The sequence below is a fragment of the Leopardus geoffroyi genome, chromosome C2 (assembly GCF_018350155.1).
Source record: "Leopardus geoffroyi isolate Oge1 chromosome C2, O.geoffroyi_Oge1_pat1.0, whole genome shotgun sequence".
Lineage (NCBI taxonomy): Eukaryota > Metazoa > Chordata > Mammalia > Carnivora > Felidae > Leopardus > Leopardus geoffroyi.
This window is the reverse complement of record NC_059333.1, coordinates 148,844,446-148,860,167: the sequence shown is the minus strand read 5'-3', so window position 1 is coordinate 148,860,167 and position 15,722 is coordinate 148,844,446. Positions and strand designations below refer to the sequence as shown.

At 52.9% G+C, this 15,722-nt stretch overlaps 1 protein-coding gene across 1 annotated transcript in view; it reads right to left on the bottom strand.

Annotated features, from left to right (window-relative positions):
* The window catches only part of CCDC13 (coiled-coil domain containing 13), a 39,507-nt gene that overhangs the window by 7,891 nt on the left and 15,894 nt on the right, over positions 1-15,722 (bottom strand). The window contains exons 7-12 of the mRNA XM_045436976.1: positions 15,515-15,676; positions 12,646-12,822; positions 10,842-11,048; positions 8,287-8,426; positions 7,689-7,772; positions 5,310-5,432 (exon numbers count right to left, since the gene is read on the bottom strand). Of these exons, the coding sequence (XP_045292932.1) occupies positions 5,310-5,432; positions 7,689-7,772; positions 8,287-8,426; positions 10,842-11,048; positions 12,646-12,822; positions 15,515-15,676 (893 nt within the window). The remainder of the gene's footprint in view (positions 1-5,309; positions 5,433-7,688; positions 7,773-8,286; positions 8,427-10,841; positions 11,049-12,645; positions 12,823-15,514; positions 15,677-15,722) is intronic.

Below are 15,722 nucleotides of genomic sequence, written 5' to 3'. Positions count from 1 at the left end.
TCTGACAGTTCTTTTCTATGAGAAATGGGGAGTGGCAGGTTGGAAAAGGAGGCTTTTTACAATAAGTAAGTATATGTTTGTAATAGAAAACTAATAAAACTTCCAATCACATAAAGCAAGGATTTAAAAAAATATTTATTTATTTTGGGAGAGAGACAGCATGAGCAGGGGAAGGGCAGAGAAAGAGAGGGAGAGAGAGAATCCCAAGCATGCTCTGCACTTGGTGTGGAGCCTGACTCGGGACGGGATCATGACCTGAGCCAAGATCGAGTCCGATGCTTAACCGACTGAGCTACCCAGGGACGGCATAAAGCAGGGTATTTTGAGGCCAATGTTGAGTGTAGAAGCTGTAAACGTGGGCTCCTATAAGGCAGCAAGCTGCAAGGAAGCTCCCTGTATAATTCTGGAAGCCTCAAAAGAATGCCTTGTTTGCAATAAGAGACTTAGACAAAATCCATCTGTAAGCTGGGGAAGTGGTAAGGAAGCTTGCAATCTACTGGGCCTTAAATGTGTTGGTGGGGAAGCACCGATCATGAGAAAATTGAAACACAAGGCCAGCACTTCAGGTGCTCAGGAAATCCTAAACCAATAAAGTACCACTCAGAGACCACTGACACCCCCAAAGCTCCACAGAAACAAAAGCAGAACCATTCTGTAGGAGCACTTTCATAACCCAAGAATTCCCACAAGAAGGAAAAAACAATAGCATTGAAGAAAAGCTTACAGAAACAACACAAAAATACAAAACACATAGAGAAGTAATTCACTGTGAGGGGGAGTTAACAGACGTTACTTAGGGTCCCAAGAAGTAATGAAGATGATAGAGTAACTTTCAAGGGATGAAGTAGGTTTCATATTATTACAAGGAGAAAAGCAAGAAATCTTAATGAAAAAACAAATAATATAAGAAAGAGAACAGGAGGGGTGCATGGCTGGGTCAGTGGGTTGAGCATCCAACTCCTGATTTCAGCTTGGGTCATGATCTTGTGGTTCATGAGTTTGAGCCCCACGCCAGGCTTTGAGCTGACAGTGTGGAGTCTGCTTGGGATTCTCTCTCTCCCTCTTTCTCTCTCTCTCTCTCTCTCTGCCCCTCTCCCTGTTCACTCTCTCTCAAAATAAATAAATAAACATTTAAAAAAAAGAAAGAGAACAGGGGGTTTTACACAAAAAAGAGCTGCTAGAAATGAAAATTACAATTATTAAAATAGGTTTCATGGCAAATGAAGTGTAGCTGAAGAGGTTTAATGAGATGGAATGCAGATTTGAAGAAACTATGCAGTTATCAGCCCAAAATATTGAGAAACTTTAAGAGTTGCAGAGGAAAGAAGGTCTAACATAGGCTGACTAGACATTTTATTTTATTTTACTTTAAAGTTTATTTATTTTGAGGGAGAGAGCAAGTCAGCATATGCAAGCAGGGGAGGGGCCGAGAGAAAGGGAGAAAGAGAATCCTGAATCCCAAGCAGGGTCTGTGCTCAGCAGGGAGCCTGATGCGGGGCTCGATCTCACCGAACCCTGAGATCAGACCTGAGCTGAAATCAAGAGTCAGTTGCTCAACCCACTGAGCCACCCAGGCTTCCCGATGAGGCATTTTAGATGAAAGGAACTGAAACAATGGGGAGAGGCAACATGTGGAGTGAGTCCTTGGCAATGTATAGACTGAAGTCCTCAGAAAGAAAAGGCATACCAGTTCCTAAGTAGGAAAAATAAAGCGAAATACAATACCTAGACACATCACAGGGAGTCTTCAAAATACCAAAGACAAAGAGAATATCTGAAAAGACTTCTAGAGAGAAAGGACATAACTAGGAAGGAACCACAATCAAACTGATAGCAGATTTCTTTTTGGCAACAATGGTTGCTCAATGACAACGGGCTTTCATGGCCTCCAGCTACCAAGAATTCTATGCCTAGGGAAATTGTCCTTCAAGAGAAAGGCAGAATAAAGATTCCAAAGTAAATAAAGACACAGGGAGTTTACCATCCACGTAGTCTTACTGAACTAAAGGACACACTTTGGTAAGAAGGAAACTGAACCCAGAGGGGAGATTGAGATGCAAGAAGGAACAGCGAAGGAAGACATTTTTAAATACGTTGGCCGAAGTAAAGGGATACTGACTAATTTTTTAAAAGGTGAATTTGGAGGGTTAATTTTGGAGGATTTCGTAAAAAGAATGTGCTGTAATAGACAAATATTAGAGTCCAGTAACATGGAAGACACAGAAAGGGGAATCAGAATTAAACATTCTCAACTATTCGAAGTGCCTGGCTGGCTCAGTGGGGAGAGCAAGTGACTCTTGATTTCAGGATTGTGAATTTGAGCAGAGATTTGCTCTGCGTTGGGGGTAGAGGTTACTAAAACAAAACAAAGCAAAACTTTAAATGTATCCTATCGCTCAAAGGGATAATAAAGAATTCTGCTGACTTTAGGGGCGCCTGGGTGGCACAGTCGGTTAAGCGTCTGACTTCAGCCAGGTCACGATCTCGCGGTCCGTGAGTTCGAGCCCCGCATCAGGCTCTGGGCTGATGGCTCAGGGCCTGGAGCCTCTTTCCGATTCTGTGTCTCCCTCTCTCTCTGCCCCTCCCCCATTCATGCTCTGTCTCTCTCTGTCCCAAAAATAAATAAACGTTGAAAAAAAAATTAAAAAAAAAAAGAAAAAAAAAAAGAATTCTACTGACTTTAGACTTGCTGAAACTCTATGTTAAAAGAGTACAGGTGACCACTAAAATAGAAGATAGAATATATAACTTCCAAACTTGTATAGAAGAGAGGGAAATAAAACTCAACCCAGCCAATATAAAGGAGGAGAATGGAGAAAAAGGAGCAAAGAAAAATCATGGCAAATAGAAACTATTAATTTAGCTGATAAAAATATTTCCAAATATTGTAAAAATTAAAATGGGTTAAAATCACATCCTCACACACAAAATCACAGATTGAATTTAAAAGCAAAGCCAACTATATGCTTTTCAAAAGGAGACAAATTTAGTGACTTCTGTCATGGCAGACTAAGCCGACTAGCCCCTCCTATTGTGTAAACAGCTAGAAAAATGGCTAAAACGTATGAAACATACTGTTTTCAGACACTGGACAGCAGGTCAAGAGACACAGAACACTGGACACAGGATTTGAGAGAAGGGAAACAGATGACCAGCTCTATTTTTATCTTCAGTCTACCTGCACCGGGTGAGGGGGTGAGGGGATCCCAAGCAGAGCACAGTGGTTTCTCCAGGATGCGGACACAAGACTGGGGAATTGCAGGGGGCCTGAGGCAGCTAGAAGTGATAGGGCGTGTATGAGAGGGGGAAACTCTGCCTCCCCGCACGCCCCCCACAAGACCAGAACAGACTCTCCAGATAAAGAAAGGAATAGAACTGGGGATCTCAGAGAAAGGCAGGTCCTGTACTTTGGGGTGAGAAATCCAAATAAGTTTGGAGGGGATACGAATGCAGAGGGAGCTTGGGCCCTGTTTCCTAGTTACAGCCCAGAGAGACAGCAATGCCCGAGAGTAGAAATGGCCACGTGTCTTGGCTAACGGGCCTGAGAGAGCCACAGAGAGCTCCCTCACACCCTAAAATGGCATAAAGCCGCAGAGTGAACCCAAAAAGGTCAGGGGTATCAGCTGAGAGAAAAACACATGTGCATGACTCTGAGAGTGAGTGCCTCCTTAAATTTTGTACTCTGGGTACCTTGCTCACTTCACCCTAATCCCAGCTCTGCATGGAGAGAGGCCCTGGCAGATGAAATACCACACGGAAAGAGGCCAGTAAAGGGAACTGAGGCACCTCTGTCTACCTTCCAGCTGAACAAGGTCATATGAGTGATCCTGGCTGGCATTATGTGGAACAGAATTACCTAGGTAACCCACAGAGCCACGAGAAAGAATAAACCATTGTGTGCAAAGCCACAAACTTTGGAATGGTTTGTTACACAGCAATACATAACTAAGTCACTTTTGTTCACAAAATCCCCCAAATTCAGGTGAAGCTCGAGAGAAATGGGAGAGAAATCCTAAATTGAGTATGTTTCTTCCATTTGATAGACTAGAGACTTGTGCTATCCATTATATTTCAATTACAGAAGAGAAATTAATGTGACTTTTCTCTTATCCCTGAGTATATCTGAAATTCGTATCTTCTCTATGTACTACATGAAAAGAAAACAATTATAGCTAGTCACTTCTCACTACTTCGGGAATGGCCATTCATCGACCACTTCCCAACACCGCTCACTCCTTCTTTGGTATGGTACTCGATTTTTCCCTGTGGCAAACTGCCCCTCCTCCATTCTGTGAGCACCTGGAGGTCCTTCTAGTCAAGGTGCCTGGCCTGTGTTTAGGGATGGACATGAGAGCAACCCAGGCCATCTAGACCTTCTCTCCCACAACCCGCTGGCATAAGAAGCCACTGGGCCTGTGTTGTTCCAGTGCCCCAGGAAAGACCACCCAAGGGGTCCTGCGACCAAGATTCCCCAACCAAGATTCCCAAGCCCCTCCTTGGGCTCCTCTCCTGCCCTGCCTCTTAAAATCTACCCACACCTTCCAAAAATCTGCCTTTCCCTTAACTTACCAGAAGTGGTTTCTACTGTCTGTCACCAAACAGCCCTGGCTGCCTGCCCTGTTGGGGTAAGAAGTCCGTGCTATCCTTTATATTTTCCACTGTGGAGGTCACATGGTTGGGCCATGTGTTGGCCTGAGTACCTGCAATTCTTGCCAAAAGGGTCACTTGAGCAAGGAGCACTGATTTATCTGAATGGAAGTCTGTCGACAACCCCTTGGAGAAAACTATACCTCCTGGTCCACTGCCTTGGGTGACATGCTTCCTTCCTCCCCAGAGAAGTTTCAGCTCCCATCTATGAGCGGCTCTCTTGCTCTCTGTAATTCAGACATCAGTCTAGCCTCTGTCTTGCCACCAAATTTCCCAATGGTGCCAAGTACGGTGCCATGTTCGTCAGAGATTTCAATTATTTGTGGATTCATTTGACTGATTTACCTACTCCAGAGAGCCTCTCCCCTGAGACTCCCACCACATGTCCACACGCATATAGCAGTCCCATTGGATACATGTAGGACAGGACAAACCACAAGAATGACAATAGGGCCCCAAAGCTGTGAAGCACTTAGTTGAGCACACAAGTGACGACTGGGAATGCCCTAGACCAACATTGTGGGAGCCAAACTCTCGAGGAAGGTGGGCCCAGTCACAGATGAGGCCTGGCCCCTGTCTAAGAAAGATGCCCTTGTGTCAGGCCGTCCACACCCCCATCCACATAGGCCCATGACAGCATGTCCCTGGGCGCCATGTGTTACCGTTTCTGTAGGACAGTGACAAACTCGGTGAGCCGGTCGCGCTCCACCTCAGCAGCCTGCCAGAGGGTCTTGAACTCTGTCACTTGTGCCTGCCAGCCCTTTTGTTCTGGGGAGTCCGAGAACCTGGGGACCAGGGTGGGTACAGAGGGCAGAAGTCATTTGAGGGGCTATCTGAAGACACACACTTACCTCTGATGGTAGGAGGGACTGGAAGAACATTCAGGGATCCTCAGAGATAGCCACAGAGAAGGAAGCCAACCCCATCCATCCTGGCCCTGATGGTCTTCCTCCTCCAGCTTCTTCTCAGCCCACTATTCCTGTACCTGCTGAAGTCTCTAGACCTCACTTAGCTGGCTGCACAGCCAGATCTCACTAAGGCTAGAGCTGCATCAGTATCTCTGTCCATCCAGTCCCTGGAGGGGCCTGGAATTAGGCTGGCTGCTATGGAATTTGGCCCTTGAGGGCCTGGGGTGTCCTGGGCACCTGTGTGGCCAGTGGTCTGGCCACCATGCCCAGCCTCTGTCTCCCTATCAGCCTGTCCCGGCCCTCCTGCATCTCCTGGCTTGGCCTCAAGCCCAGCCCGCTTTGTGACTTGGTCAGTTTGCTTCAATGCTGACCTAGCCCATCACTGCTCCCCTCCTGGCCACCGGGCCTGCCTACTAGCCCCTCACCTGCTGGCTGGAGCCCAGATGGAAGGTGAACTCTGCCCGCAGCCCAACCCCCCAGAGCCCACTTGTGAGTCCCAAGATGCTCTCTGCTTTGCCCTCATCTTTCCCCCCGAGGCCCTGGTGATCCTCCGTTTGCTTTTCTAGCCACGCAGGACACATGGAGAGCTGGGCTGGGGGGCTGCGGGCCCAGGGGCTAACTTGTTCTGTGATCTCGGGCAGTCTCTTACCCTGTCTGGGCCTGGGTCCTCCCTCTGAAAGCTGAGGGGCTTGGATGAGATGGGCCCTGAGGACTGCAGACTCCTCCATGTTCTGACTCCTAAATATACTTTAAGGCTTTGCTGCTCAAACTATATAGTTGCTGAATCAGTGCCCGTGGATCCTGACCTGCCAAGTCAAAACCTGCATCTAACCTGGCAAATGCCCAGCTGATCTGTGTGCACACTGCAGTCCAGAAAGCTCTGGTCAAAGCCACCTCCATGATTTTCTTGTGAGGGGGTGTGTGTAGGAGGGAGCTGCAGGAGAAAGGGGCCTGACCCCTCCCCCCTGCCCTCCTCCCAGATACCCCATCACGGTCACCACGCCAGCCCTGATAGACACGTTCCTCGTCCTGTCACTGTGGGAAGAGGTCTGTGTGCTCCATGAGGGTAGGGCCTGCACGTGGTTGAGTTCAGTGAATATTTGTGTAACGTGCAAGAAATAAGTTTGAGAGTCAGCAGTCTGGACAGCTGAGGAGCACATCTGCTCCTGCTTCCCTGTGGAGTGCAAAGGTGACGGCCGCACGGACCTGGAAGGGATCTTGAGGGCCATCTTGTCCCTCTTCCCACTCCCACTAGTGTGACTAAAACCTCAGAGAGACGGAGCCTGTCCATTCTCCCTGTGGCCCCAGGAGGCCTCCCACACTTGGAAGTAGTCATCTTGTCACTCAGAGTAGCCCACTCTCCCCCAAGTGCCCTTGTGACCCCAGGCTGATGGGTGGGGCCGCTGCAGGGCTGGCCTTGGCCCATGGTCCCTTGTGCTGCCCAAAGTCAGGCTAGAAGTGTCTCAGGCACTACTTAGGAAACAGCATCTCAGAGAGGAGGAAAGCCCGGAGCCATAGAGCAAGTCAAATGTGGACTAGGGCCACTCAGAGGCCTGGCCCGGAACCCGAGCTGACCTGCCTAAGGGGCGGAGATGGGGGCTGACGCCAGGAGCACGGCTCCAGTGGACAGTGGGCAGGGCTCACGACAGGGCTCAGAGGCAGGACAAAGCTACCATTTGTCTGTGAGCTGGCAGGAAAACAAAGGAGCCATTTAAGTACTAGGCTTGATTCTAACAACAAAGAGAGGCCAGAGAGCTGAGGGGATATCAGTGACTTAAAGTGGTAACCCGTATGACATGAAATTCTCGCCCTAGAGACGGAGTCTCAGTGGGGAAGAGAAGACAAGGAGAGGAGCTGGGCTCCAGGCCCTGGAAGTCCTTGTGTTAACTCTGTGGTAGCAGGAAGGGACACTGAACTGCAAGCCAGAGGCCAAGACTCAAGTTCTGAAGCCACCTGCTCTGCCACCTCGGTTAAGGCACAGGCCTCCCTGACCCTCGTGTCTTTATATAAACTTGATAGAGTCCTTTGACTTGGCATGGCCTCAGTTTCCCCTCCTTATAACGGGATGGCAGAACTGGCCGACCAATCAAGGATGCGAAGGACTGTGAGGGCTCTGAGATCCTGGGTTCATACCTGGCTGAGGCCCCATGAGGACTGGGCAGAGAAGGCCACGTGAGAGCAGATTCCACCAGCGTGTGGCCCAGGCTGGTCACCGAGCTGTGTGAAGGCAAAAGGGGCTCATCACCATGGGAAGGCCGCTGGGCCCCACCTGGGAGGAGAGCAGGGGCCGGCCGGGATCTGGGGAGCCCGAGGAAGTGGCTGGTGCTGGTCCTCACAGCAAGCCTGGCGGGGCAGTCCTGTGGATTTGCTGCCCTTCTTTCCAGAACTCTTGCTTGCTCAAGACGAGACAGAACCAGGAGACATCATAGCCTTGAGCAATCCAACACAGGTCTGCTTGAGAATCCTAGAAGCAGGTGCGTTTCAAGGCCAGCTCCGAGAGGATATTACAGGGAGCTGCAACCAGATGTTCTCGCAGGAATAATACCTGGAGCCTAACCGGCTCCTCCCTGCAGACGCAGGGCTAATGGAATAGGAGAGGCCCACAGATTGGAAGGACAACGGATGGCACAGTCATCTCAGAACTGCACCCGTGGCTTCCCAGCAGAGGCAGCCTTTTTTCTGAATAATTAATATTCACTTACCAACCCCTCTATCCCACTTTTTTTCTTACCGAGAAGATCCAAGCCTGCCAACGTGATCACCTGCTGAGGCCGGGGACTTCGTCTGGCCCGGGTCCTCCAGGAACTTAGCGTAGGCAGGGTTGACCTCAGGCCCACCGGACCCCTCGCCCACTCCTTTATTCCGAAGATACTGCAAGGAACAGACATGGGTTCGACGCTCAGCGCTTTGGCTCAGAAGCCTGGAGAAGGCAGGAGGGGGCCTTGGCTTGAGTTCGGAGCTTTTAGGGGATATGAAAGAGGCTTCTTTTCAGGAGAGAAAAGGGAGGCTGTTTGGCGAAGGCACTCGTTGCATGATAATGACATCTAATAATGCCTCTCTTCAGAAAGGGAGCTACATGGAGCGAGGTGGTGACCGGGCCAGGAAGCTGTTCTACATTCAGGTCCCAAAGGGAAGTGCGTGGCCTTTGATTCAGGCCAGATCGGAGGCTGACGTCTTTGAGTGGGCCCACCTCTCTGAGCAGCCCCACCCACACAGGGTGAATGCCACGTGTGACCTGAGGCTGGCTGCCTTTGTCAGCTGGAGACGCTTGGACTTTCCAGACACCTGGGGCCATAGAGGGTGGCAGGGCCACAGCAAGGGCCAGAAGTCTTGGAGGGAGGCTGGGCTTCCCGGGCCCCCTTTCCCCCTGGCACCTCGGGCTTCTGGAAAGCTGGTGAGGCCACAAGAAGGAGCACTGGAGGACCCCCAGCAGGAGGTCAGGCCATCAGGGGTGGATAGTTGGGGGTGAGTCCCAGACAACCTGGCACGTCCCCCAGCCCTGCCCATCCTGAGATGTGTGCACCAACTTCTCTTGTGGCTCCCAATTAGCCGATGACCTCTGAGGTAAGAATTGGTTCTGTGTTGTGTGCCTGGAGGCGGGACAGTGGTGGAGTGAAAATACTGGAATGTTCCCACATGCTCCTTGAGACTTCACTTCCCACTGGGAAGCAGGGTGAGGACTGAAAGGCAATGCCCCCACTCACGGCCACACATACTCTGTCCCCAGGCCTTGGTCAACCCTGGGCTCCCTGCTTTCACCCTCAGGGGCTGCAACATTTTCTACCACAGCCACTTCTGAGGTCCCAGGCCACCCTGGCCTCTGCGGATGGACGGCTGTGAGACAAACCACCAACCCCAGGCAACACCACACTGAGGCTGAGGGGCTCGTGGGCTCCCACACTTTTGATTGGACCTGGATCCCTGGGAACAAAAGGCAGGGCTGCTCTGTGACATGCCTTTGGCTGTCCCAGTCACCCTGGCTGTGAGGCTTCTCTGCCACGGGGAGACTTGTGTGCCTGTCATGGAATCCTTTTCCCCAGAGGCCACCAATTCCCCTCTCCTCTGAGCACCACCACCACAGGAAGGAGTCACAGACAGTCCACGGTTCCACGGTGCCTGACCCCTAGCAGCCCAGGCTGTGCCAGCAAGGCATCCACCAAGGTACAACTCTAAGGAACCCCCTCATTAGACAAGCATTAAGCGCTTTTGAGCACACTGGGGGCTCAGTCTTGTGCCAGGCAAGGAGGCACCATGGTTTGTGCCCCCTCAGGAGGAGTTTAGAGGGGGAAACAGGAAGATGATCACAGGGTGACAAAGGTTTGGCCTGGGGGTGCCCGGGGAGTTGGGAGAGTAACCAGGAAGGGCATGGAACACAGAATGTGGGCCTTGGGGCTCCCTGGAGAAGCTCATGACTGGGTAGGGCCTAAAGGCCGGGGACCACTGAACAGGCAGTGGTAGTGGGGGAGGAAAGGGAAGGCATATGCGTCAGGCATGTGCACAAGCCTGGAATGGGGACAAAACAGGGCCACGTAAGGAGCTAAACGGTGGCCACATGGCCAGAGTGTGGGGGAAGGGAAGGGTGAAGAGAAGATTCAGGGGGTGCCTGGGTGGCTCAGTCTGTTAAGCGTCAGACTTCGGCTCAGGTCATGATCTCACGGCCCGTGAGTTCGAGCCCCACGTCAGGCTCTGTGCTGACAGCTCAGAGTCTGGAACGTGCTTTGGATTCTGTGTCTCCCTCTCTCTGCCCCTCCCCTGCTCATCCTCTGTGTCTTTCTCTCTCTCAAAAATAAACATTAAAAAATTTTTTTTTAAAAAGAGAAGATGCAGGAGGGGGGTAGCAGCAATAGCTTATCACGTGGGGCCTCGCAAGTTGGATGGAGAGTGGCTTCCTTTCTGCCATCCTGCTGCCTGGAATGGGAATGTAAAGCCTGGCACTGTAGCCGCCATCCTGGATCATGAGGGTGAAGGCCACAGGTGGGGAGGGGGAGGGGGAGCTGGGAGGAGCCTGGACCTTGGAGGATCGAGTGAGGCCAAGGGGGACGCGGAGTCCCAGACAGGTTTTATGCAGAGAAGGGAGACCATCAGAGGAAGGAGAGGAAAGGTGTGTGGGAATGGGTGGGAAGCCAGAGGGAAGCAGAGGGCCAAAGTGGAGCCAGGTAGGGCATGGCGAGGCCTGAGGAAAGGCAGGTGGCAAGTGGCAGTTGCTGAGCTTTCTCTGGATGGTGGATGGACTTGCCAGGGCTTGGAAATGGATGGCGGGCCGAGGCAGGCCAGCGCCCTACTCACCTGCACGCCCAGTTGCCCAATCTCCAGCTCCAGCTGCTGCACCTTGGCCTCCCTCTCGGCCACCATGGCCCGCAGCTGGGCAACAAGGCTGCTGCTCCGCTGAGCCTCACTGTTGACCTGCTGGTCCAGGCGGAGCTGGGACGCCCGTGTCTTTTCCTCCTGCAGACTTAGGCTGCCCAGGATCTCCTGCAGCTGCTTCAGCTGGTCCTGGGGGGGCCAAGCAGGAGGGAAGATGACAGACGGGGTTAGCCATGACCCCTGGGCAAGGCAGGCAGGGAAGACCACCCCCCCCCCCATCCATTCCCTGCTCCTGCAGGAACCTGATAGTGGGATGCTCCCTGTTCCCTTAAGAAGAAGGAAAGGCACCTTCCTTGCCTGCCTTCAGCGGGGCTCAACCAGGCAGGTGGGAACCATGGCCTTTTCCTGTCCTCAACTTCCTTCTCTGAGATTAGGCCAAGGACATCCAAGGGGTTCTCAGGACAACAGAAAGCAGCTTGGAGGGTGGCCCCTCAGCCAGTGTGGGAGATACTTGGGTAAAAAGAAACCCTATCCCCCTGCTGGGAGATGGCCTTGAAGGTAGTACCTGCACCCCTCGCCAGGGATCCCTCAACACCTGACCAAGGCCCCGTCCCCTGCAGAGGCTCCCAGGAGACTACTAGGGTGGGGCTTCACCCGAAGGCCATCAGAAAGGACAGGTCAGTGATTGGGAATGGGGAAAGGGGCCGCTGTCCTCAACTCAGAGTGGAGGAAACTGAGGCCCAGAGAGCTCAAGGGCACACTGCTCTGAACGGCAGGGCTGGGGCTCGTCTGCAGCTTTCCTCATGCCATCTGCAGTAACATATGGTGGCACACAGGGACCTCAGAGGACATCCAGCTCTACACCTTATTTAAAAACTGGGAGCCGAGGCTCAGAGAGGAGGTGCAACTGACCCAGGGTCACACAGCAAAGTGTCCATAGATGCGGGCCTAGAGCTCAGGTCTTCTGTGCTCCACCTACCACCCCACCTGGTGAAGTTATTATGGACGAAGGTGGTGCCTAAGCAGCACCTGTGCCCCCACGCACCCCGGCCAAGCCAGGCATGACCACCTCAGGGGCCCAGGGCACAACTTGGGAGCCAAGAGACCAACACCTCTGGTGCCTCGGTCCCAGAGAGAAAAGACCAGGCTAGAGTCAGGAAAGCAGTGCGGCCTTGCTAATGAAGGAAGGCTTTATGGTCACACCAACCTGGTTTGCACTCGGGCGTATAGTCCCAGAAGACTTTGCTAACTGGAATCTTAGTTTGCCCGTGTGGGAAATGGGATTATGATCTACGACCCTAGGGGCTGACTTGGCAGTCCACCATTATGAACCACCTGTACCCCGGGTGCCCAGAAGGGGAGGGGCTCTATGCTGCCACATGGATAAGAGTTTCTTGGCCTCCCGCTCAGTTGCCCCTCCCATTCCTCGTTGAAAAAACCACCCAGGGTGTAATATGCCATCTCCTTCCTCCCTGTCCATGTCTCCTTCTTTGGGCTCCACAGCTCCAGTGGCTGGGGCCGCCTCAGACACCACAGCCTGCACCAGCACCACGCAAAATGACCTGTCCACATGCTCGGGCAGCCTCTGCTGCTCCTGTCCCCGGGGCGTGGCTTTGGGGCTGGGACCCACGTGGGGGCGGTGGGCTTCTGGGTTACGCAGGTGGCATTCTGGGGCAAGAGAGGGCTCACTCTGGCTGCGGCTGGGTCATGGGTTTCTGGGCAGGGTGGGGGCCGTGTTTGAGGGACCTGGCCTGGCTCTCGCCGGGGCCGAGAGGCTGGGCCGTACCATGAGGGCGTCGATGAGCTCATCGTCGTGCCTGCCCTTCTCCACCAGGGTCCCCATCTGACTCCTCAGCGTCTTCACTTCGCTTGATAGCACCTTGTTCCGGGACCTCATGCCTTCAAACTTCTTTTTCAGTTCTTCAAGCTCTCTCTGGAGGCCATCCCGCTCCCCCACAAGTTTCTGTAATCAGGAAGTACAGTCGTGGGCAGTTGGGCTGAATGGGACCTCGGCCACATCTGGTCCCTGGCTCTCGCTCACAGGTGAGGCCCAGAGCCGGTGCCCTGGCCCCCAGCCCTCGCCTCTCGGGGGTGTCAGGTGGGCCCAGAGCCTCCTGCCCTCGCCCTGGTGCATGACAGATGTCACTAGTGGGTGACAGCACTCCTCCGTCAGCCCGAGAACACAGGTGTCCAGGCAGCTGCCCTGGCTCTGCCTGGGTCAGACAGGAGAGGAAACACTCGCCAGCTCTGGCTGTGTCTTCCAGAGAGCCTGGCTGCCCCCGCCTCTCACTCTCTGCTTGAGCTGAGGAAAGAGAAAAGCCATGCTTTAGTGAACAGCACCAAGCCCAGGGTTCAAACTGAAGTGGCTTCACCCCACCGAGAGCTGGATGAGTAGGTGCCGCCCCACTGCTCCGTGTGTGTCCGCCTGTCGGCCGGGGACCGCACCCCGCTCGCATGAGCTACAAAGTGACAACTCAAGCGCTGCCCCTGCCTTTGGAGTTTCCCCCCTCCCCTCCCCTCTCAAACATTCCCTGCGGGCCTACTATGTATTTAACATTACTATAGGTGCTGGGGATACAGCAGAGAACAAAACAAAGTCTTTCTCCCAAAGGAGCTAACATCCTAGCTGGGGAGACAGATGTCAAATGATGACGGAGTGCTTATTGAAAAGTGGGGAAGGGAAGAGGTGGGGGGCAGGGAGACAATGGCTTGGTCCAGGAAGGCCTCTCTGAAAAGGTGGCATCTGAGCAGAGACTAAAGGAAATGAGGGTAAGAGCAAAGGCCCCGGGGCAGAACATGTGTGACTAGAGCACAGCGAGTGAGGGGACTGAGTCCAGATTAGATAAACCATCAGGAGCCGAGATTGCAACACTGAGGTTTGGGCATTAGGTGGCATAATCTGCTTTGGTCTTGAGGGTTAATTATCACTGGGAAGGTGTTTTCAGATCCCTGTGGATGTGATTTACAGAAATGACAAATAGTAGGAGGTGATGGGCCTCTGATCTTTGCAAGGAGGCAGCCACTGTTCACCTGTTGCTCTGCTGCCTCACCTCTAGCGGGCATCTGGCAGAGGAAGTGCACACGGGGAACAGATTCCTTCTACCCGCATCTTGGCTTGTGATTGGTTCAACAACTATAACATACTCTGCTCTGGGTGAATGTGTAAGTCCGAGCTAGGTGTACCTCCAACCCAACATTTTCAAATCTCAGCTCCCCAACTCCCTTGAATCTCCTCCCTGTCTCCTCTACCCACCTGTGACACTCACTGGAAGTCCTTCACGACCCTTCTGCTTCCCACCCCCCATCCTGTCACTGAGCCCTGTGAAGTCGACCCTCAAATAATTGCAGGTTGTCTGGCCTTTGGCTATAGTCTTACTGCCTTGGCTCAGGTCCTCAAGTCATGTCTCAAGTGGATTATTGCTTCTGCCTCCCATACCTCCTCCAACCTAGCCCCCTATACCTGACCACGTGACCTTCCCCAAATGCACAGCAGTCTGCGTCCCTCCACAACTTAAAACCCTCTGGTGGTTTTCCACCTCCTTCAAGACAAAAGCCTAACCCCTCGGCTGGCACACAAGGTCCGGGAGGACCTGGCCCTTCCTATTTCTCCAGTCCCACTGTTCCCTCCTCACACCTGATGATCTAGGACGCTGGGGGTATGACGTAGCGATGGTCACAACGTTCCTAGCACAGGGCCTAGCCCAGAGCTGGCACTCATAAACGGAAGTCTCCTGATGGAAAGGTAAGGCCTCACTGTTAAGAAGCCCATGGCCAGTGCCGAGCAGTGGGCGTGCCCAGCCTCCCAGCACCTGCTTCTTCCTCTACTTACTTTGAGAAAGCCCCTCTCGCCACTTTCACGCCCACTTTTGAGAGGCTGACTCATCTCTCAGACCCAGGGGAGGGGATCTATCTGAAGCTGGCCGGTCAAAGCATCCCGTACCATAACTGCCGTGACTGGCTCGGGGATGGGGACATGGCCTAAGCTAGCCGAGTGACATTTAATTCTGGGACTTTGTTGGAACTACTGGGGAGGAGAAGCCCTTTGTTTGTGGGGGCTGAGCTGGAAGATAGAAACTAGGACTACCAGGAGTCCCCACAGGAGAGAATGAAGCTTGTCTGGAAAAAGTAGTGTTAAGACCAAGTCCCCAGATCCCCGGATCCATCTGTGCCTGAAGCTAGACCACCTCTGGACTGTTCATCTACATGGGCCAATACGTTCTTTGTCGCATAAGCCTGACAGAGTTTGGCTTCTGCCACTCCCAGCACAGCCAGTGAGATGCGTGTGGTGCTGGTCCCAGCTTGCCCACCTCCCCACAGCTTGGAGCTCTCCTCCGCTGAGCCCCACCTGATGCTGTCACTGGGTCGTCACTCTGGGCTGTGACATTCTCCTCTCGTTTTACAGTGACAATTTCAGGTCCAACATCTCCAGAACAGCCAGGATGGGGCCACCTAAAGCTCATGAAATGGGCTGAGGGTGTCAAGCTGGATTGACAGGATGTGAGGAACATGCACTAAGGTGCCCCAAACCCCAGGTGTCTCCTGCCTGTAAGGGGTGACTCAGAACTCATGAACGCATGGGCCTCAGAGCCCTGCAGAGGCGGCTATGTTCTCCCGGTGCCACGTGCCCGACTAACCTCCTCCCTGGACATCATTACCTCCCAGCCCTCCTGTTTTTCCCTTTCCAGGCTGCGGATCCTCAGCAGGTTTTTCTCCTGTGCAGACAGCTTCCTTGGGTCTGGATAGACAGACGGCTCATCACTGGATGTTCCTGCAGACTGGCTCCGGGTCTGTCCCAACTGCTTCTCAAGCTCACGAACCTGAGAGCGGTAAACTAGTCATTCCACAGTGGGTCTGCACCCACAG